Genomic DNA, 24,858 nt, shown 5'->3' on the forward strand with positions numbered 1-24,858 from the left:
TTGGTGCATACATGTAATAGGGTTTTCTTTGTAGCAGCACCTCAACTGTGGAATTCTCAACCCGAGGAAGATAGGTTGACCCCATCTCTTTTAAACTTTCAGCGGGCAGCTAAAATAGTGATGTTCTGCTTGGAGTTCAGTGGTAGAAATGAGTGTTTTAAAACTGGAATCTAAGATTGTTTTTAGACTGCTTATAGGAGTTTTTAAATAGCATTTTAATGTGTTTTTAAAATGTTTTTTTATCTTTGTATACAGTAATTTTAATACAATTTGCAGTTTGTTTATTTGCCTCAGGAGCCCTTGCAGGCTGGAAGTCAATACAAAAAATACTTTAAATAAATAAAATGAATAACTAGTATGATTGTCAATTGCCCTGGAATTTGTGCAAATGATAAATAGTCTAGAATGGATTTCTAATCCATAAATGCCCTAGTCGTCCATTCCCATTAGCAAATGTGACTGACCTGCTAGAACTATGTTTTTGCAGGATCAGCATGAACATTCATTTTTGGTGGCACTGCAGTGCTGCAGCAACCAGAGGGACATTCTCATAAAGCACCTATTGAAATCCCTGGAGCAGCAGATCTCACGTTCAGGTTGTAAATCAGCCATTTGTTACCCTGCAGCAATCTGTCCTTTCTGAATGGCTCTTCTCCTAGCCCCACAGTCTACCTAGCTCTCTTAATTTAATTCACCAGGCACCTCTCTAAGGAAATCAATTAAGTGAACAAAATTGCTGTTTCATTCTTGGCTTGCAAAGGGCTGTAGCTGTCTTTTCTCTGCTTGCATGCATCTTCCATTAATGCCAAAAGACAGATATTGGCTTTTCAGGAGTCTCAAATGATCTCTAATCCCCATTTTGTTAATATATTGCATTACATATGCCCATGGTTGCAAATGCAGGGCATTCATGCCTGCTCCCATTTCACATCCATTTTACTTCTCTATGGATGTATAAATATCAGGGAGGCTAGAAGTAGCAAGAGCAAGCATTTGCCACTCATTTCTCTTTGCACTTTGTGTCTTTGGTATTAATTTCCATGTTTTAGTCAGATGTTTGATCCAGGCTTGTTATTTTCTTTCTTTATTCAGGGTTTGCTTTTCGATGCTTGGACATAGAGATTTTTTTCTGAAGTTCTGTGCAACTTCCCTAAAGTAATCCAATGGGAGGACTGTAATTTCTTCCAGAGTTCTTTCCTGCTACTTCACTGTGGTATATCTATTAGTTAGTGATTATAAATAGAAATACATTTTTTCCTTCAATGATCAGAGGGCAGCATAATGGTTTTCCTCTTCCCCACTCTGTCTTCATGCAACAGCCCTGTGAGGTAGATCACTTTGAGATGATGGCTGACCCAAGGTAACTCATTGAGTTTCATAGCTCACTGGGAACAAGAATGTAGACATCCCAAACCCCAGTTTGACCACTATTCTGACCACTATAAAGTAAGGTCTCCTGTTCAACAATGCATACGGTATAAGAGTTTAACATAATCTGGCACAGAACACAAATTTATGGCACTGAACACAGGATGGAGTAAGAATGCACAGTTTGCTCTTTATTTTATGCAACCCTATTACATGTCTTTTTAAAATATCAATTTCTATTCCTCATGAAAGATTTTAGAAATAATTTGTTAAACTTTTACATAGCATGCATTGCTGAATAAGAGACATTACTTTATAGTGGTCAGAACAGTGGTCAAACTGGGGTTTGGGATGTTTAAATTCTTGTTCCCAGTGATTTGAGCATTGAACTGCAACTCTGAGAACTAGGGTTTGAATCCCTGTTCAGCCATAGAAACCCATTGGGTGACCTTGGGCAAGTCACACTCTCTCAGCCTCAGAGGATGGCAATAGTAAACCCTTTCTAAAAAAACTTGCCAAGAAAACCTTGTGATAGATTTGCCTTATGGTCACCATAAATAAGTAGTGGCTTGAAGACACCCAGCACCACCACCACGAAAGACAAAATACTTATGAGAGAGCCAGCATGGCATAGTGGTTTGACTGTGGCATTGGAGACCAGGATTTGATTTCCCGCTTGGCCATGATACCTACTGGGTAACCGTCCTTGGGCAAGTCATATGCTTTCAGCCTCAGGGGAAGGCAATGGCAACCCCTCTCTGAACAAATCTTGACAAGAAAAACTCCTTGATAAGTTTGCCTTATGGTCACCCTAAGTCAGAAACGACTTGAAGGCACACAACAATAACAACAACAAATTCCTCATGTGTCATATAATATTAGGGTGAAACGTATGTCTGAAAGTGTTTTAAAGCAAATATATTCTTACATGCTTGAAAACATTTTGAATGTGACATTTTCAAGCTTTCTGAAGTTTCTTATCTGATTCCCATAGATTAAAATAATGATTTACATCTGTTCTTTCTATATTTATTGCATTGCATTTTATAATTTATTTCTGTTCTTAGACTTTTTTCTTTGTGTGTTGTGTGTTTTATGTTATTTGTAAACTGATTGTGGGGTTTTTTTTGTGAAGGAAGAGAAGATATTAAACAAATAAAAAAAAAATTCAACTTCCCTTAACACTATTGTCTGAAGCATAATTGAATTTTGTGGGTGGCTAGGCAAGATGAATCAAAGGACCCTATTTGAGTTGCCGACCAAATCTTTTACTCAAAGTTTCAAGTTAAGTTCCAATTTTCTACCTTCAAGTCTCAAGTTGAGTCTCAAGTCTTGGATCCAGCATTAACAGAAAGAAAGGAGGCAAGTGGATTTCTCAGAGGGGAACAGCAAACGTGTTAGGCAATGTGCTTGAGGCTGAGGTTGATATCTGCTCAGCAGCATGTCCCTGCTGCAGATCAGAGGAGTCTTCTAAAGTTTTTCAAAAGCTTTAGAAGGATCCTTCAACCTCAAGCCCATTGCCTAATGCATTTTCTGTTCCTCTGGAAAAAAAATATGCTCCTCTCTCTGAGAGTGGATCTTGCCTGTGGCTCAAAGTGATTGATGGCAGCAAGTTGGTTGCTAAAATATGCAAGTTGTGAGTTGAGTCGAGTCAGGCATCATTTATTGCCAAGTCAAGTCACTGAAGTGATCCGGGCCCGACTTGAGTCCAAGTCAATTGAATCGAGTCTACATCACTGCCAATGGATTCTCCATCTTTGGTGATGCTTAAACAGAAGCACAATGACCATCTTTCAGGAGTGCTTAGTTGTATATTCCTGCATGACAAGTGGTTGGGCTAAATGGCTCTTCCTATCTTATCCAAATCTGTAATTCTAATGTTTGCCTCTCTCCTACTGGAATCAGACCAAACTGAAATAGTTGAGTTTGTTTCAGTTATTAATTCTTTCTTGATAAATCCTTTTCACAAAAAGCTTGTTAATTTGCTTCGTACAAGTATGTGCAACTAATTGATTCCAAATGTCACACTGTTCGACATATGAATCATATGCAAGGGACTGGAAAATGCACTGTGGGGAGTCTGATTCCCTGTGGCCACCATAATGAGTCCCCGGCTTTTTAGTCCATTAAAATTAACAGATCTTTTCCTAGTATGTAGCCTTGTTTTTGTTTTAAAAACTATATTTTTAAAAATTCACAGACAGTTAAGCTCTTTGTGGCTATATGAAGTATGTATGTATGTATGTATGTATGTATGCACATATTCATTCATTCATTCATTCATTCATTCATTCATTCATTCATCCATTCTCTTGTTTGAATAGCAAATGGTTTGCCAGTGTTTTTATAAACCAGTTGCAATTCAAACAAGGGAATAAATCTCCATATTCTTGATGACTGAAGCATTACTGGACTCAGGAGAGCCCACTCTTGAATGGAAAGGCTGGCTTTTTAATGTGACATGTGGGGTGCTATAAGGGGTTTGTCCTTGGAGAAATATCTGACTCAAAGAAGCAGTACTTCTAAATAGCTTTTTTATTTTTACAGAGTGGAGCCAAAGGGGTCCAAGGTTTTCCAGGGAGCTGGTAGCAATAAAAAAGTGAGAAAATAACTAGAAAACTTGGGAGCACATCTGATCATCAAACACAGACTAAAGTTTATCTTAGTTCCTACTCTGTGGCAATAGAGCTAGCAGAGGCATATGCTTTTTTTCTGCCTCTATTATGTCTCCAGGGAGCCAGCTATTTCAAGTGGTCAGGGCAGGGGTCTTTTACACATAGGCCCAAGAGAGGAAAATGTAGATCACTTGACAGTTCACTGTGAGCAACATAACATGCCTGGTACTTTGCAGATGAAATCATTCATCTTTGCTTCAACTTGGATGCTAAAATTGATACAGATCAAGTGGATGAAATATTTGCCTCAGCCCTGATAAGCACTGTTTGTGACAGTGAACAAGGGCAGCTCTGTGTACAGGTATAAGATCAAATGAAAATATTGTAGGCCTGTTGGCCCATATCTGTTTTTATGAGCGTACCAGTGTTTCTGCGACTGAGTTTTGCAAGCTTTCAAAATGCTTTCAAGATTTCAAGATACTGTATCTTAGAACAGAATGTTTCCCAACTTGGCTGATGACCAACTGGTAGTAGTAATACAATCCTTTCCCAAAACCACCCCTCTCCTGAATATATGCACACATCCTAGCAGCCTTTGGTTTTCAGGTTGATGGGTGGAATTAACATGGTAAGGTGTGCAGTCTCTGTGGGTCCTGGACTCTACCTGGGGACAAAAGCCAAAATGTGTCACCCGTTTGCTCTGCAGTTCTAGGGCAATTGGCAATTATAGGCATGTCATTTCTGGTGAGGAACGGGGAAAGCAAACTCCCTGTAGCCACTGCTTCTCTGGGCAAGCAATGAGGCTAGGCTGGTTTTCATCTTTCTTTCAGTTCAGCCTTCCAGTGGCCACACCTTTCCCTTTGGTCTCCTCATTTGAGGCAGAGGCTAGCATGTGCCTCTACTTTGTTCTTCCCATCCTTTTGGAGTGGGGGAAGTCTATCCTAGTGGTACTTCCACAGAGCAAAATTCATGTTTGTGGTGAATGATTTAGGAGGAGTAGTTTTGCTGTCCCATATGGAAGGGACCATATATCTTGATTTACATGTCCCTGTAGCGCCAGACAGTGTCAGACAGAATAATTAGAATGTCGTGCTAGACCTTTGGTCTAAAAAAATATTAAAGGAAATTAAGGAAGTGCAGGATGGTATTAATTAAGGTCTAATAAGCACACAAGGGGGCCATATATCCTTGTGGCATTTGTGGATCCTTAATGAGATTTCTGCACCAAGAAACAGTCCATGAGAGGCAGCTCCAGAGGAGACAGATGCCGGCACTGTTTTTGCCTCCAGCCAAGCTCCTCAGAATACAGTGAAATGTCATAAATATGACCTTGGCATATCCAGATGTCTAGGTATCTATCTGAGGCATAAAGTATGCATGAAGTCTTGCCTTCTCTAAGGGACACTATGTTTTCAGAGGAGTACTCCAGGCTGCAAAAGTGACCTGCCTGACCGAATTGCTTTTCTGTTCCAATCTTGATCCCAAATCACATGTTGTTATACCAGCACATTTATCAGTAGGTCAGTGAACCACGTTTTTCGGGACAGGCTCTTCAGGGGAGGTGGATGTGAATAAAGAAATGGTATTGAAAGCAAATGCTTCACTCTTGTCCTTGGATATCATTTCTCCACTGTGCATGCCATGGATGGGAAGACTTGTGTTCCTCCAGGTGTCATTAGACTTCAGTTCCCATTAGCATTGCTCAGCATGGCCATGGGTCAAGGAAGATGGATATTGTATATAGAGGCCCATAGGTTCCCCATTCTGCCTGGCCTACACAATATAGACATATCTACAGATATCTCAGTATTTCCTCACCCACCTTCAGATTTGTTGTTATTTGTGCCCATTAAGGGGTGGAGGATCCTGCAGTGGAGTTGGGAATGTGTGATGTTGTAGTGTAAGCCTCATCATTCAGCACCATTGCCTGTGGTGGCTAGGGCTGATGATAGTTGCACTCCAACAATATCTGAAGGACAACACTATCCTGAGCACCAGGTATTTGAGGTACTGGGGAAGCCAGCATGGTCTAGTAGTTTGAGTGTTGAACTACAACTCAGGAGACCAGGGTTTGATTCCCAGCTCTGCCATGAAACGCACTGAGTGACCTTGGGTAAGTCACATGCTCTCAGCCTCAGGGAAAAGCAAAGGCAAATTTCTTCAGGACAAATCCTACCAAGAATACCCCATGATAGGATTGCCATAAGTCAGAAATGGCTTGAAGGCATACAACAACAACAATGACAATTTGAAGTACTGTCCACCTTGCTGTCATATATACACTCGTTGCTTCTGCCAACTCCTGGCTATGCAAGATTCTAATGTATCTGAAGAGAACAATGAAAGGAAGAACTTACATTAATGCTTCTGATCTCCCCCAACTCCCATTTTTAAAGTTCAGCTGCTGCCAAGCAAGGAGAGGCAGTACTTCCTATCTTGTCTTCATTTTTGAGTCATTAATCAGACAGGACAGCACAATGATTGCAGGTATGTGAAAGCATTTCACAAGAATTCAAATGGATGCTGAAGCATGGCATACATCTGTTGTGGATTTTGTTGAAATCTGTCCTTTTCTCTTGGAACATCATTGGCATATGGAGCATCTGAAGGGTGCATGACATCTAACTTATGTAATGAAATATTCATGTTCTAGTGCCACATGGAATCTAGTCAAATGTATTTTTGGGATGACCTCTTTATTACAGCTAGCTGCATTTTTTGTATGGCTGAAAGGGATGGTGGAATGGCCATGTTCATGCTGTGTATATGTGTTAAAGGCTCTGCCTGATCTCTCAGGTAGCAACAACCACATGAGAAAATGTGAATCGAATGTCTGAAGCAATGTGAGTGATTTCCCCATGAGAAGTCCTTCTCTAGTTAAGACACACAGACTGGCCACTTTCTCATGTGTTACAATCCCTTGTGGGTTAACTGAGGCATAAAAATATACCTAAAGAGATTAGGGAGTTTATTGCACATGTTTTTCCCCCCAAGCTGGGCATAGGTTTGGTATGGTCATAAACTGGTTAAAAATGAATGCTATCGCACACCTCTGTGCCCAGCTTGGAGGCACTGTGTACCTGATCCAGACTTCTCCCAGACTTCACAAAGAATGGGAAAGTCCCGTTGTTTGTGAAGTCCAGATCAGATATGTGATGCCTGTGAACTGGGAACAGAAGAGTGCAATAATATCTGTTTTTAAGCAGTTTATGCCCAAAGCCAACCCGTGCCCATCTTGGGAGAAAAATGTGTGAGATAATCTCCTAGGTCTCAGACTCTGGACCAGATTTTCCCCTCCTTTGTGTCATGTGGGGGCACCTGGGATGGAAAAGATGGGGCAAAGTTCTAGAATCCTGAAGCAGATGATGTCTGAAGAGAAAGGTCTGAGGAGGCAATCAGAAAATATCATTTTCTTTAAAAAATTCTCTCTGCCTGACAACCTTACTATACTGTAGCATTCCCATCACATACAGAAACCAACCTGTCACATTTCAAGCATACCTACAAGCTGGATTTACTCCTCTCCCCCTTCCCCTACACTATGATGTAAAGTACAATGATCATTAGTGTTAGGGGGCAACTGATACAAGAAGTCAATTTGTAAAGAAATACCATAATAGAGGGAAGGAAAGGACTATTAAATTAAATTGGGAGGAGAGATATGTTTCAAGGAATTTTATTATTGAATTTATGAATATTTAGTACAAGTCTGGGGAATGTTTGACTCTCCAGACGCTGTTGGATTGCAGCTCCGAAAAGCCCCCACAGCAGTGCCGATGGTAGAGAATGATGGGATTCACAATCCAATAACCTCTGGAGAACAAAAGGTAGTCAGTGTCCTCTAGTTCTCTCAACTACTTGCCTGTTTGTGGTGCCAGAGGAAAAGCATGAGTCAAATCTCTCCCCACTCCACTTCTCAAAGCACTCCCTCAAAAACTGTCTGTGATGCTGTTTCTTTTGGGTTGCCATCTCTTGTCAATTTATTAAGCTTTCTTTCCCACATAGATTCATAAATAGAATGCTCGACAAAAATTCCACAGACTTAAAAACTAATACCATTGCATGCTTTACAAAATGACAACATTGTAGTAGTACAGTACAAAAGCCCGAGATCATAACAAACAAAGCAGCAAGATTATTCTTATTCAGATTAAAGTTAAAGTTATTTTGTTGATGCCAGTAATAAGTTAAAATGATGATCATTCATTTAAGAGATGTCCATAGTGGTATGTAGTTCAGCAATCACTATGAAAACAGGAAATTGGAAAGTTGTGATGAGTTCTTCAGCATAACTATGCTATAGTCAAAATGTATGCTAAAACACCCTTGTTAAGTCTGCAGTCCACATTTACTTTGGTTCCCTAGGACCACATTTATTTTGATCCCCAATGGGTGTTTGCCATTATCATCCTCCGAGACTGAAAACGCGTGACTTGCCCAAGCTCGCCCAGTGGGTTTACATGGCCAAGTCAGGATTCGAACTCTGATCTCTAAAATCATAATCCAAAGCTCAAACCACTACACCATACTGGCTTCATAATGCTTTTAGGGGATGCCATATGTGCCTCAGATGTCTTCCCTTATCTTTTGTCTTTTTAATTTTTCTTTTCTGTTTTGCTAGAAGTTTAAGGCTGTTTCTATCCAACTGTCATATTTGAAAAATAGTGCCTTCAGCCCGGGAAAATGATTTTAGCTCATCTAGGATCATATAATGGATTTAATCATGCCACAAGCCCATGTAGCCAATCAGACTTTGCAATCTGAAGATGTCACAATGCTAAGACTGAGAAATATCCTTGCTCTGAATCACTTTCCACTTTCCTTCCACTTTTTTGGCTCCCAACCTGTGGAAATAGATGTGCTTTCCAGAGGCGAAAGACATTTCAGTAAAAAATGCTCCCATCTTGCTTTAGCACTATAATAATAATAATAATAATAATAATAATAATAATAATAATATCTGTATATTACACTTACGTTAGGCAAAAATATTTTAACATGAGAGGTTGCATGTATATATGTTTGCCAGTGTCATGGCACAAGCAACACAAAGAGGGGATTCCAAACTGGGGTTGAAGAGGACAAAAGACTTTCTCACCCCATCCCCATCAATTCTCCTAAGATTTTCCTCTTCCCACAAAGTTTGGGAACCACTGATCTAGTAGATCCTTAAAATGCTTAAGAGGAGCTTTTTATGAAATGTGGGGGTGTACAAGACACTTCAACTCCAGCAGGAGAAGAGAACGATCTATTAGCTGTCTGTTACTTATGCAACAGTTGACCATTTTGCATTTTTTTCAAATTATATTCAGATACAGGAGGTAAAATTCATTTGTGTGTCTTGTATGAAATATGCAGTGTTTGATCCTTTAGCTGAATGTTTGGTGATGCTCTATCCTGAATTGGAGGGCATTGGTCCATCTTGGCAATGACAGCCTGTATTGACTGGTGGACAGGCCCTATGGGGTTTTTTTTCCCAGCCCTGTATCCAATTAACTGGTAATGCTATATGCTTAACCAGGACCTTTTGCATGCAAAACCTGTGCATATTGAACCTCTGAGCTGTGGCCCTACTTGAATGACATCTATCCCACAAACCTATTTTGTAGTAGAATCTGCAGTATGTGCTCATTAACTGATGGCCTCTTTAGTTTTTGCTTGCTTCCTACACAACCAGAGGAATAACTCTGAGGACCTTCAGTCTGGTGCTTCAGTTAGTTATACCAATACCTTTTGTATTAACATACCTCTAACATATTTTAGAAAGTTGGGAGGAGATGCTTTAGTAGAGTGGACAGAGAGAGTCCAGAATCAGGAGATAGGGCTTGTGGATTCCATAAAAGGTCTTCTTACATTATCTTCCTTACAATTTGAGTATTGCCTTAGCTATTGTATATATACAGTGGTCCCTTCCCTTACGTCGGGGATCCATGTAAGGGGAATCCATGTATGCTCAAATCCCATTAAAGATAATGGGGCTCATGCCCATGGTGTGGCGCAGTGCACGCGCCATGGGCACACGTGTCATTACCCCTTCTAGAGCGCACTGAGGCTTCTTCTGACACAGCTTCCAGTGTATGCTGAAAGCCGCGTATGATGCGGGCACACTGTATATAAAAACATATTCAGAGGAGATGCCAACTTCATTTAAAAAATCAAGAGGACCTTGATATTGTTTGGACATCCTATTATACTGTTTGGATTAACCATCTTTAAATAGCACATAAATCCACCTGAATGAAAACATGGAATTGCTTTACAAATACAGTTGACCCTCCATAATCATGGGTTTATTGTCTATGGATTCAACCATCCATGGCATGAGAATATATATATATATATATATATATATATATATATATATATATATCCCCCAAACAGTAAAGCTGGACTTTGCCACTTGAGCATCCATGGATTTGGTATTGACAGGGGGTCCTGGAACCAAACCCAGTGGATGCCAAGGGCCCACTGTATAGAGAATCCAGTTTTTTTCCACATGTAAATGTAAGGTAGTTTTACATCTATCAGGGGAAAAAACTCAGGAACTAAAGAGACTGGTTTCCCCAAAACATAGCTGCTCCATTTATCAGGTATACAATATGAGTAAAATTACATTGTACCCTTATGTCTCTAATGGGCAGACATTATGAGATTTCTATCACAAAATAATGCCACAAGAGAATGATTTTTCAGGACATATTAATTTTCACAGAAACCAAGCTTGGTTCCATCAACTCTAGTGTCCATCAGAAACAAAATTATTATTGAGGAAGAGGCCTGCCCCTCGTGTTAGAATTGTTTGGGTTTATTCTGATGATACAAGAAACGTAACTGAAGCGCACTAGGCAACTTGTTGATCATCTCCAATCCTTTCTGTCTTACACAAGCAATGAGTTGGCAAGCATGCAATCTAGTTAAAAGGCTGTGAGGATTATGGTGAAAAGGTAAAGTAGAATGTTTGGAAGAGTTGGGTAAAGTTGGTTCATTTCCCCCAAGTTCTGCCAGTTAGAATATCCAAGAACATTTAAGAGTTTTTTCTAAGACAGGGCTTTGGCCTGCAGCACCTTCCCTCATGAATTTTCACATGTACAGAATGCAAAGAAAAGGAGGAAGGAATGTGTGAGAAAGGTGCCACACCAAAAATAATCTTTGTTGCAAGGAGACATCTGGTATGACGTCACTTAAGTCTGATGCAATCCACTACCTCTGTAACAGGCATGGCACTTGTTTTGATGTCTGTGTCTATACTTGACTTGGAGCCATGGTAGGTAGACTGCCATCTCAGTAACATGATCTTCTTGAAATACTTAATGGTGTTGTTCTTTACTGTTACAAAACACATGGTGTTTATCATGCTGTTGCTCATGGCAATGCATTCAACGATATAGAAGGCTGTGAGATAGTGCTTCTCTTTCACAAACACAGTGGGGAAAAAGTCACGGACAATGGTAAAGCCATAGAAAGGTGCCCAGCAGAGGACATAAGCAGTCAGGATGCACATGAGCACTAACACCGTTTTCCTTCTGCAGCGAAGCCTCTTCCTTATCTGCTCTGTTTGAAAGCCTGGGACAGTCTTGAACCAAAGTTCCCGTGAGATCCTGGCATAGCAGAGAGTCATTGTGAAAACTGGTCCAACAAACTCAATACCAAAGATGAACAGGAAATAGGATTTGTAATACATTTGCTGGTCAACTGGCCAAATCTGTCCACAAAAAATTTTCTTTTGATTTTTTATCATGAAGAGGACAGTTTCTGTTGCAAAATATGCGGATGGTATTGCAATGATGAGCGATACTATCCAAACCACAGCGATGAGGAAGGTTGCTGTTTGATAGTTCATCCTTGGTTTCAGTGGGTGAACGATAGCAAGGTACCTGAAACAGAAAAGATGTTTCCAATTTCATATTTGGAAAGATATGCAATTAAATTAAGTGTTTCAAGCTACTTTACCAGTTACTAGAAAAAATGTCAGTCTCTTTTTAAAAATCACTTCTCTAGTCATGCTAAACAGATTAAACTATTACAATATGTTCTATGGGAGTCTGCCTTTGAGGTTGGTGTAGAGGCTGGTACTTATACAGAAAGCAGCTTCTTGGATATTTTTCATAGAATCTTAGAGGTGAAAGAGATCGCAGGGGCCATCCAGTTCAACCCCCTGCCTTGCACAAACTCACAGTCAAAGCACCCCTGACAGATGACCATCCAGCCTTTGTTTCAAAACCTCCAAAGAAGAAGACCCCCACCACTCTTGGAGGGAATGTTTTCCATGGTTCAACAGCTCTTATTGACAGAAAGTTCCTCCTAATGTTGAGGTGGGACCTCTTTTCCTGTAGTTTGAATCCATTGCTCCGGGTCCTATTCTCTGGCTCTGCAGAAAAGAAGCTTGCTCCATGCTCAATATGATACCCCAGCTAATTCAGTGGTGGCCAGAAGCAGACTGTTTGTACCTATCATAGCACCTCTTAACCTTCTCTTCTCCAGACAAAACATATCCAGCTCCCCAAGTCTCTCTTCATTGGGCCTGGTTTCCAGACCCTTCACCTGCCATAGCAAAATGTAATGTCTTTTGCCACATGCTTCATACTGATTGCCTGTTGGCTACTGGGAGTCATTTAAGGCTTTGGCAGTAGAGTGCAAAGTCCTAAACAATACAGGGTGAAGATTCCTGAGGACATCTGCCTTATTGTTGCGCTTTTCACTGAAGTCTGCTAAAGACTCAGTTGTGATATACATGGGCCTGAAATCTGATCTGTGAGTGCCAGAATTAGGACTCCCAATGCATTGTCTCCCATATTCTAGAATTCCTTTCCAGTAGGTAATTAGGTATGCACCTGCTTGGTTTTGTTTGCATTCCTTTCTGACCACTTTCTTTGTTAGGCAATGATTTGTTGACTAATACATTCCAGCAACTTTTTAAATTATTGTCCCTGATTTTATTGTAGGTTTTATACATTTGGTAGATTTAACTTAGTCTATGGCACTCCAGAGTCTTTGACATGGAGCAGTTTATTATATGTAAAATAAATAATACAATAAGGTACATACAGAAAGTAGCATCACCACAGAAATACGAGAACATAGGATTCAGTCAATGCCTCGTCTGCTCTGGTTTTGACCGGACACTACATGATCAGTGAAACCTAGCATGATATTCCTGTGAATGCTTGAAGTTTCAAGACAGGATTACAGTACTGGACCACCACTTCAGAAGGTTGCCTAAGAAATTAGTTATAGTGCTAAAAAGTACTTAGTCAAAGGCTTGAAAATGTTGATTTCAGCAATATTCTTGTTTTGCCTGGAATCCGTGAATCCTTCTCTGCATCAGTAAATCTCATAGGTAAAATTGTAACTGTTTCTGAGTCTTTTCTGAATTATGAACTCGATTAATCTAATCAGTGAAAGGATCTTGAGTGTACATGTCTGTCACCTGGTTACCCAGCTACTTAGATTGACATGACCAGCACATTCTGTATTGTACACACTGCCAGTTTGTTCTCTTAGAGATAAACGGATTTAATCAACTAAGACAAGAATGCACTCTCTTTCCTAAACCCAGGCAAAGGCATGAGTTTTGCATTGATTTCCAGTAGATAGATGTAACTGATGGGGGGATTCCTCTGAACAGAAAGCATGCAGTGTTCTGCAAGCAACATGATTCTGGGTTGAGCATTGATAGCTATTTTCCCCCCTTCAGGTGCTTACTCATTCAATCAGTGGGTATGGACCTAGAAATCTACACACCCTGCCCCACCCTAGTATCTTCAACCAGGTACAAACAGTCTGCTTCTGGCTGCCACTGAATTAGCTGAGCAGGATGCTAAAACAAGAATCTCTGCTTTCCTTGAGGCCAGGATGGGTGAAGTACAGTTCTTCAAATGTCAGTGGATAATAGCAAACCCCAACACTCTTGGCCATCATAGAGAGGAGGACTGGTCTAGCAATATCTGCAAGAATGTGCTCCCTCTCCCGCTTTAAAGGATAAATAAATAAATTAGCAATTGTATTAAACAGGGGGTGAGGGGGATCCATCCTATTTAAAACATGGTTGGGGAACTTTTAGCCCTCATTATAGTTGCCTGTGCTGGCTGCACCTTTTCAGTGCAGAATTCCAAAACATCTGGATGGCCAGATATTTTTCACTTTTCACTTCTAAACAGAGCTCAAATCCTGATTGGTACAATTTTGTCTGAACTATGGCCTGCTTCTCTGATGTTTCAATAATATATTCCCCTGATGTCTGTGCAAGACATTAGTTCATCATCAGGCTGATCCTGCAAATAGGTCTGCATCCATCCAACAGCCTGGCCTGTTGCTTCCTTGGGGGCATGAGCTCTGCCATTAAGTGGCACAACCTGTGGGATCCTTCACAATGCATGAGGGTTGTGCAAGCAATGTTGCCCTTTCCCTTGTTTCCATGCCAACCAGGTCCCAGTTGAAAAATTTGAGGGTAGCATCATGATATCTGTGAAAAACAAGACAATGGTGAAACAAGAGATTTACAATCCAATCCCTCAGACACACATCCCTTTGAGTTCAATGGAACCAACTTCCAGGGAAGGGAATATAAGATCATTGCTCTATTGTACTGTTTTGCAGTTATGGAGAGCAATGCAGCTCCTATAATCCCTTACCACTGGTTGTGCTGCCTCAGGGTTGATGGGAGATTCTAAGCCTGAGGGCAGGGAACCGTCTAATTAAAAAGATTGTATGTACAGCGCTGTGTAAATTTACAGTGCTTCATAAATAAAGGTTAATAATAATAATAAGGTCAGTGACATCTGGAAGGTTACACACTTTGCACCTGGGGCGTACTGCTTCAGTTTCTTTAGATCTTTTATTCTCCTAAACTGGCATTTGATCACAGGAACATACAACAGCAGAGTGCTAGTTCTTGCAAGTTGCATAGAAATGGTATGAGTGGTGTGATCTTTGGCAGAATAGGCGACGCTCATGCTCGGGTCATGGTCAAACTCCACCAACCTGATGTGTTCAACTGCTTTCCTTATAGCAAACTTGGGGTGACTGGAACTGATGCCACATTACCTCTGGGATGTCTGGATGTACCAGTGCAACCTGTAGGGGACACACAGGGATGAACCCTCTGTCCCCACTCCATGCAGTTGTCCATCCCTATTATAGACCATTCAGGTAACAGTCTATTTTTGCAGGTGAAGATAGAATATAGGGTCTGAGGAAAAGGAGTACAAGGAAAGAGGGGGAAAGGAAGGAAAACATCTCACAAGTGCAAGAAATGACATCGTTCTTAAACTTAAAAAAACCCCTCTGGTGGAGAAATTCTTAAGATGTTACTTTTTTTTTGCCTGTGGGATAAGTGAAAGATTTTGCTCTGAAGGGGAATGATAACAGATATGAGCACTGAAGTGAAGTGGACCTGGAAGTATGTGTCAGTGAGTTCCAGTTAATGCTTCTGATGGACTCCCATTATCACATAAAAAAAATATCAGAGTGTGCTAACCTTTTCTTCAGATGGTTAATTCTCTCCAAGGTTACCATGGACTTCAGATTTCAGAACAGAATGCTGTCTAAAAGATGTCAAATATATTTTTATACTTCCTCAAAGATACAGTGATGTCATTCAAAGCCAAGTGGTTCATTGGCTTATTATGCCTTCTTTCCCCTCTCCTTCCTTCCTTCCTTCCTTCCTTCCTTCCTTCCTTCCTTCCTTCCTTCCTTCTGTTCACCATTACTGAATTCCTCCTCCCAAACCCTAACATTTTCCATTTCATTCTCCTCTATATTTTCTTGCTGACCAAATGTTACTTCTTATTTCTGATCCAACGTAAAATCTCAGACAATTCTAGTTATACTGTATAATGTCTGTGTAACAGAATTGACTATTATACAACAAAGATGTGAACTCTTCAACAGTATAATCTTAGCTGTAGGCTTTCTGTGTATTGACATTATTACTCTAGCAATAGCAATAGCATTTACACTTCTATAATGCTTCATAATGAACTACTGTAAGCAGTCTCTAAGCAGTTTACCATGTGTTAGCTAAATGCCCCTCAAAAGCTCAGTACTCATTTTAGTGACCTATGGAAGGATGCAAGGCTGAGTCAACCCTGGAGCCCTGGGATCAAACTCACAACCTTGTGGCTCCAATACTGGCCGCACTACTGGCATTTAACCACTGCACCATCAGGGCTCCTAAACTTTAAATTTAGAATCATAGAATCGTAGAGTTGGAAGAGACCACAAGGGCCATCCAGTCCAACCCCCTGCCATGCCAGAACTCTCAAACAAAGCATCTCTGACAGATGGCCATCCAGCCTCTGTTTGAAGACCTCTAAGGAAGGAGACTCCACTACACTCCGGGGGAGTGTGTTCCACTGTCGAACAGCCCTTACTGTCAGGAAGTTCCTCCTAATGTTGAGCTGAAATCTCTTTTCCTGGAGCCTGCATTCATTGCTCCGGGTCCTGTTCCCTGGAGCAGCAGAAAACAAGCTTGCTCCCTCCTCAATATGATATCCCTTCAAATATTTAAACAGGGCTATCATATCACCTCTTAACCTTCTCTTCTCCAGGCTAAACATCCCCAGCTCCCTAAGTCGTTCCTCATAGGCCATGGTTTCCAGATCCTTCACCATTTTAGTCACCCTCCTTTGGACATGCTCCAGGTTCTCAACATCCTTTTAAAATTGTGGTGCCCAGAACTGGATGCATTATTCCAGGTGGGGCCTGACCAGAGCAGAATAGAGTGGCATTATTACATCCCTTGATCTAGACACTATACTTGTACTGATGCAGCTTAAAATCGCATTGGCCTTATTAGCTGCCGCATTGCAGTGTTGACTCATGTTCAATTTGTGGTCTACTTGGATTCCTAGATCCCTTTCACATGTAGTCTCATTCAGCCAGGTGTCCCCCATTCTATATCTGTGCATTTCATTTTTCCGCCCTAAGTGCATACAGAAAATAATTTTTTTGGTACAAAATATTATGTCAAACAAAATATTGATATAATGATAGAGCCCCCCTAGGCTTTAAAAAAAGAGAATGACAAGAATCTCATTCCTCCAGATTTTCCAGTCCACATTGCAAAATTATTGCCAGTATATTGCCATTGAACAATAGCTTGTAGAAATCCATTTGTCAAAGAAGGCCACTGAATATATATATATATATATAAAATCACCTACCAGTTTTAGATAATGGTGCTAATCTAAAATTGCTGACTGGAACATTGGGTTCCCGTGTGGGAGAGACATATTTCTATGGCTGTTTGCTAACAGAAATTTCAAGATGTCAAGATGCACAGTCATTCAAAAACCTGGCAGTCATTGTTCCACTATTACTTCAAGTGTCCCTGTAATTTCTGACTGAACATAGTTTGTTGGGCTTGTAATGGCATGAATCATAGATTGGACTAATTATTCAATGCCATTATGCTTCTGCTTGGTAATCATATGTACTATATTCATATTACTATCTCACTGCAGCCTCCGTAATTATTATACTATTACTTTTAGCTAGTTCCCCAGATATCTCTTTCAAATTTGCTCAGCTTCCACATTCAATATTGGTCCAAAACAAACTGCAGAAATAATCCCATTTGAAACCACTTTAACTGCCCTGGCTCAGTGCTAGGGAATTCTGGGAACTTTAGTTGTTGTGGCAACAGAGTTCTGTGATAGAGAAAGCTAAATGTCTGACGCTCCCAATTAAAGGCCGTTAAAGCAGTCTCAGACTGGATTATTTCTGCAGTGTGGATTGGACCTTTCTTCAAATTCTTCCAAATTCATCTTTTCAAATTTATTTTTAAACCAATATTTTAATGAAGTGGCTGAAAAGCTAGGATTCACTGGAAAGGTGTGGCTCTAGGGCTGAAATCTTCTCTGGTGCTTATGAAGAGATGTTTCAGTCAAAGGACTGTAATAAACCGGACTGTAATAAAAAGTAGACAAAGGTCTACTTTTTCTACTGAATCCTGTTTTAGAACAGGAACAAAAGACAAGTCTGAATAATGCTTTCTTCCATAGTGTTATCTATAATAAGTTAACCAGTGAATGAAATCTTTTTTTCCCCAATTCCATAGGTAAGGAAAAAAATACAATATTTTAAATAATTTATTTCTAGTTCCAGATTTTTTTAAAAAAACAAACAAACAAACAAGAAGTTAACTATAAATTTATCATTTTCTCCCATTACCCAGAATCCATCAGCACCCATCTCCAAAGTTTACTTGTTGCAATTTGATTTTTATGGAAAAGAGGAGACATGGATTGGAGAAAGTGTTATATTGCAAAATGAGGACACATTTTAGGAATGTTAATAATATTTGCTTAAGCTATATGTGGCATTAAAGTAATATGCCAATTAACAGCTGGAATGTCCCACTTCATACAAAGCCAAGATCATACAATTTCAGGTATTTATCTACCTGGGATTCTTTTTTATAACATTTATTAAATCCATTATTTCTTGCACTGGTGGATTGATTTTAACCCTATTTTTTCATAGCAGAGGGGAAGATAATAATATTACTACTAATAATAAAAACTTTATTTATACCCCGCTTTTCTATTGCCAAACGATCGAGATGACAAGATGACAGGGAAAGACAAGTATGGAACACAGATCACATCATTCTCAAAGTGTTTATCCCCTTCTATTGACAGGGTGAGTTGCTCACTTCAGACAAAGATGTTGGGAAGTGTGCCTTTTTAAACAAAAATAAGAAAATGTAGTCTAGCAGCTTCAAGGGCTGCACTTTGAAAGAGCTCCTTGGATCATGAAACCTGAAGTGCTGGTTTCTATGACTCATAATGGTAAGTAACATGCTGGTTGTGATAGCCCAGGACTGGCATGTTGTCTGCTGCTCTCCCTTTTGCTCTGAACTCAGCTTTACCAAAATACCAAGGAACTGTGGGATGTTCCTTTCTTCCTGTCCTTCTTCTTAGCTGCCTGTTGTGGCTGTGAAGTGTGCATGGCAGTTGCTCTTATTGGGTGGATGGTGACAAGGACTGTGAAGAGCTCTTGAATCTAATTAACTATAATTAATTTAGGCTGGGCAGTTAGTTAGGAGAAAGGATGGGAGAATCCATCTGGAAAATGCTGGACCTAGGAACAAAAACAAAATTAATGGCTGCGGACAATGTTATTTTTCAATTCTCTTTCTTACCTGTCCACAGCAATTGCCAAGAGTGCATTGGTTGAGACATACAGGGAGACAGTGCGCAAATAGTTGACGGAGGCACAAAGTATATGGCCATGCTCCCAAGATAGCTGTCGCACCACATAGTAGTCCATCTCAAATGGACAGCAGACAATGGCCACAAGGAAGTCAGAGATGGCCAGGTTGGCAATGAGAAGGTTTGTGAGATTACGGAGCTTCTTATAGCGGGCCAGAGCAGCAATGAAAATAAAGTTGCCAATGCCACAGACTAACATGATACCAGCCAGTGCCACCCCAACAACAATCCTGGCAGCAAAGAAAGTGCGAGTTTTTGTCACATCGTCATCATCATCCAAGGGCAGATCATAATCACTGTAGCTAAAATTGAAGGGGAAGGTAAGGTTTTGGTAAGAGGTAAAGTCTCCATTACTGTGGCTGTAGATGGCTGCAAAGTTGGTACTCATGAGGGTATCATTTGGATAATGCCTATCTTGCCTCATGGTGTTACTCTTGTCTCTTCTTGTCTTCAGTGAAGTAGTCGTGCTCAGTTTGTCTTCTCAGTATTGGGAAAAGTTTTCATCCTTCTATCAGTCATGATCTCTGTATCTTTGACAGCAATCATGTCATTTCTTACCTTTAAAAATTAAAAGAGAAGGAGAATGGAATCAGAGCGCAGAAAAATGCAAAACAATTCATTCATGTGCTTTCTGTTAAGAAATGAAGAAGCTTTCCACAAGTGTAAATTTTAAGCTTCTGTGCATTTAGATTCAGAATAAGTCAAAGACAAACCTCCTCTGCAGAGTCCTCTCATGCAAAATTAGGGTCACCTTGAATGCACACAATAACAACAATGCATTTAGATGGCTTGTAATCATATTTTCGGTTTTAAAACCCAATAGCAACACTTTATCAGGCAGCAGTACTTTGCACGACTATGTGTGTATATACAGGCTAAAATAATAGGACAGGGTGGGGGAAAGAGGGACGGGGAAAGGATTTTCCAGTGTAGGTTTTGCTCCTGTCTTGTCAGTCACACTTCAGAGCACATCTTATGTATTTTTCACTGAGTACTTTTGCAGCCTCTGAAGGGCTCTCTAACTGAAACTAAACTGCAGCTCTTGTAATTTTGGTAGGTGAAATAATTAACTTGAGTGAAAGAGGTCTCATGCCAGCAAATATTTAATAGGGAAACAGAAACATAGTGCCAGATTTCCTAACTGTACAAAGGAATAACCCATTGTTGGAGTAAATCAACAGAACTGCTTTTCATCATGCAGCTGACAAAAAGACACAAGGACATAGAGAATCTATGGCCTGGTACAGACTGCTGGAAAGCGGCAGTCTGGGGCTGATTTTAGGGATCTGGGTTGCAGAATGACTGCACGGTCCTGGGCCCTACTGCGCACTGGTGCTGCCATCATGGCGCGGCCCCATCCACATAGCGGCCACCAGGATGACACAAGCACAGCACAGTGTCCGCACATCACGGCGTTGTGTGTGCATCATCAACATGTGACAGTGTGCCAATGGTGCACTCATGGCACCTGTTGCACGCAGTGTTCTTTTTGATGCGGAGGGAAGCCGCACAGTTTGGCTGCTGCGGCTTCCCTCAGGAACAAAAGCAGGTGGCTCCAGCCCACCCTTTTGGGGCGGTCTGTCGAGCCCCTAACTTTCCAGTGGTGTTAATATGCCTGCCGTCCAGGTTCAGAAATCAAGGCTTATACTTGGGAGTGTTTTATCTGTTCTCAATTGACAGACCAGAGATGCTGTGCCCATGCCTGCATCTGGAGATGGAACAGAGGAGCTTAGAAAATTACAGCTCCAAGGTTCCCAAAAGTCAACGTGGCCATCATGGGAGTTGATACAATATTCTTGGAATTGTAAAGCAAAAAGTGACTTTTCTAAGCTCTTGGATAATACCGAACAGCCTCAATACAAAGTTCTGTGTGGGACTCTGACCCATATGTTCAGCTCTTTCAGCACTAGAACTCCCATAGGCACCTTGGAGCTGCTGCCTGTATGGATTCATCGTAAATAGAACTGATAGACCTGTCAGATGCTGGATTCCAAAATGAACCTGGGATTTCACAGGTTCATTCTTTCTGACCTGTGCATGGTGATGTAATGGAGACAGGGCTTAAGTAGTCAAACTCTTTGATTATCAGGACAAAGATGCCATCTACAGCATACATGCACACAGCACGTGTTTCTCTGTTCCTTTGGGGTTTAGCTATAATCTTTACAGTAGCTGAAAGAGAAATGGACCTCCCCAGCAGTATTACATTGTGAACCTGGTTATAATGCTGAGTATTTGAAGGTTAGCTTAGGGACTAAACAGACTGCCCCTTTGGAGTGGCCTGCTACCACCCCTTTCAGTGCTTGATTGGGGCCAGGCAACTACATGATGCGGCCCCAATCCGACCTTTCCCCAACGATAAAAGGCATGGCAAAATGCCTCTTTTCGTGCAGGGGAAAGGCGCCTTTGCCACTGTGGCAGCACCTTCTAGTGCTCCTTTTAAAACTGAGTCATCTGGATGCAGAGCCAAAGGAGAGCTGTGATGCCACCCATTGTGAGGTCGGGTGCATGGCGTGACAGCAGCGTCAGGGCAATGTTGGAGTGTGTGTCATGCAGATGCCACACTCCCACTCTGCCCCAAGGTTGGCATATAACGCCAGTCTGTACAGCCTATTAGTCTTGAATGGCCAATTAAGAACATTAAATTTACAAAAGACCTGCTCCTGGTAGGGCTCAAAACTGCTGGGACTGGGTTGATGGTAAATTTGTATACTCCTTGGACACATGGCTATGGATTCTGACATGAGTAGTGCTTGCATTCTAAAATTTATTACTACACCTCTGTATTACTAACTCAGGTGGCCACATTTACCCCTTGCATATGCAATGGAGTGATGCTTAATTTCATAAAGGTGTGACATGCAGGGGAATAGTTCATACCCAGATTGGGTTATACTGAAATCAACTCTACAACGGATGCTTAAGTAGTGCATGGACTGCAAACAAAGGGATTCCTTTCATCAGATCTGCTTTCTCATGTTCAAAGTTATGAAAGCCTCACCAGGAATGTAGGCTGGAGGAAAGTAGCAGACATTACAATGAGAGCGAATTAACCCACGACAGGGGTAAGCCCCAAATTTTTCAAAACAAAATGAGACCCTTTCTTCTTCTTGAGTTGTATATGTGTTTATCTTTGACAACTGACATAATCTCCTGTTGTCTCATGCCTCCTTTTCCATTACTGAGCTCAAATGATTTTTTTAAAGCTGCCCTGAACCCACCACTGGGAGCAAACTCACTTCTTGGTTCACATTCTAGCTGCAAACTGCAACTAAGCAGTTCCCTTAAATGCTGTGGAACAAGTGGGAAAAATTCCAACTTTTTTTTTTTTGCACCAATAATAGCTCTTTACAATATCCAAAACTATAATCCTTTTTCCTTAGGACCCAAAATAAGAACCTGTTAAGTGGATGACTGGTCACACCAATTAAATAGCATTTTTCAAGAAACTCATCAGTGATCACAAGACGCTGACAACATTGATGGATTTTTGTCAGAGGAAGCTACTTACATAAAGTTCAGTTTCTAATCAGGGTTCAGACAGTAGAGGCTCAAATAAATGTTTATAATTTCTCCTGTCCAGCATCCTTCAACTTGGTGCTTTTAAAATTTGCTGATCACAAACTTCATCATCCACAGCCAAAGTGCTGTCTGGCATGATGTAGTCCAATCCATCTGGATGGTGCTATGTCAATGAATGGTCAAGCTGGCAAAACTAGTCTAAAACGGAGGGGGGGGGGGAAGGAGGAGAATGGCATAGCACTGTTGGGACTTTTCAGTGGGATTAGCTTCATAATAAATCATCTGGTTTCTATAGTCACACCAAAGCAATTACCTTTTTGTTTCTATAGACTAGCTCAGGTACTTTTCTGTAATTTGTAGATAGAAGAGTCCAACAATGTTATCCCAAATAAGAATAAGAATAAGAATAATTGCCTTTCTTATCCACCTCTCCTCGAGACGTGAGGTGGGGTACAACATAAATACACCTATTTGGAAGTAAATGCAGCTGAAAACAATCTGACACCTTCCTTCATCCAGAATAAAAATACGCTTAGCATCCAGAGGTAAATTATCAGCCCATTACAGTTTCTGGGAAGGGGTAAGAGCTATATCAAACTCTGCTTCTTTGTTTCAAAAGAAGAACAATAAATTTCTAAACTCAGTTCCAAATAAAGATCTGCTTTGATTATTCATTTTCCAGAGTAGTTCATATCTGTCTATATCAACTTACTGGCAAAATAGTAAAGGCATTTTTTGTTTTGGGAAAAAAAAGCAGAAATTACCTGTCCCAGAGGCTGTGCCTGTGTCTTTCATTGATTCTCAGATGGAAAACTCTGCACTCTTTATATGCTGTGGTTCTCAGGATGGTTGCAGCGCTCTTAGTGGTACTACACAGAAGATTAAACAAATGATGCTGTGTGGTGCTAGAGGTGGAACTGCACATCTGCCTTGTAGCTGAGCAGAATCAGAAGTCCGGCTGTCTGTTTGCTTTCATCGAAAGTCTAGCTTGGGTGGGCGGCCTCTTGATGCTTCTTCTGCATATGTAATTTTAAAGAGGCAGTGCCTCCTCCTCTGAATATGGGTGCTCCAGATGTCATGTATACATACATTCAAGGCAGTATTTGAGCAAAGACTCACAGCCCCTTTACTTCTAAGTTTATAAGGGGAAAGTAGTGTTGTGGGCTACAATGATTCTTTCATTGGGCAGGGGCACATGCATGGCTTGTGTTCCTAGACAATTGTAACAGGATCAGCTGTGTGATCTCTTTGCAAAAGTGGCAACACTTTTCACAGCAGATGTGCTTATATTACAATTTCCCTAATTTCTCTCCCTGATCACAGTCCTCAAATCTGAAAATCATTTTAAAGATGTAATGTGATTGCTGGATATTATCAATTGTTTAGTTCATAGTGTGATTAACCATACAGCATATACTAAACCACCTAAATAATGGTGAGTTAGAAGCAATTTTCACAGATTATAGACATCCAGTCAACATTAAGCTGTTAAAAACTCAATTGATCTCCATGGGACAGATGTTTATTAAATATCGGCCAACAATGATTGCAGTTCTGCCATTGATTTGAACCATTTCTTAGCTATGAAATTGGTTGACTGACTCAACCTCATGAGAGCTCACCAGTGGCCACACTTCATCCTGATGAAAAGTGACTAGTGGGATGCCTCAGGATTCTATCCTGGGCCCAATGTTGTTCAGCATCTTTATAATGACTTAAACTGATAGAATAAAATTAATGCTTATCAAATTTGCAAATTACACTAAATTGGAGGTGGGATAACAAATACCACAGATGACAACATCAGAATTCAAAAGACCCTGGCAATAAAAATTGGAGAGCTAGGCGAAAACTAACAAAATGAATTTGAACAGGGATAAAGGTAAGGTATTGTATCTAAGCAATAAATAAATCTACAGCTCAAGAAAGTCATTGGCAAACTGGAGTGGAACATGCCCAGAAAAGAGTGACCAAGATGATCAAAGGTCTGGAAACCAAGCTCTATGAGGAATTACTTAAGGAGTTGGGTAGGTTTAGCATGGAGAAGACTGAGAGGTGGTATGATAGACATCTTTAAATATTTTAAGGGATGTCAGATAGGTGATGGAATGAGCTTGATTTCTGCTGCTCCAAAGACT

General features: G+C 40.6%; 1 protein-coding gene across 1 annotated transcript; it reads right to left on the reverse strand.

Annotated features, from left to right (window-relative positions):
• Positions 1–7,944: 7,944 nt before the first annotated feature.
• On the reverse strand, positions 7,945–23,650 carry PROKR1 (prokineticin receptor 1). Its single transcript, XM_089523223.1, has 3 exons — positions 23,485–23,650; positions 19,129–19,756; positions 7,945–11,857 (listed from the first exon to the last, which is right to left on the reverse strand). The coding sequence occupies exons 2-3, from the start codon at positions 19,620–19,622 to the stop codon at positions 11,161–11,163; spliced, it is 1,191 nt and encodes a 396-aa protein (XP_089379349.1). The 5' UTR covers positions 19,623–19,756; positions 23,485–23,650; the 3' UTR covers positions 7,945–11,160.
• Between the last annotated feature and the right edge of the window lie 1,208 nt (positions 23,651–24,858).

Source organism: Sceloporus occidentalis, unplaced genomic scaffold (assembly GCF_023333645.1).
Source record: "Sceloporus occidentalis isolate IW3139 unplaced genomic scaffold, rSceOcc1.0.p SCAF_4, whole genome shotgun sequence".
NCBI classification, from domain to species: Eukaryota; Metazoa; Chordata; class Lepidosauria; order Squamata; family Phrynosomatidae; genus Sceloporus; species Sceloporus occidentalis.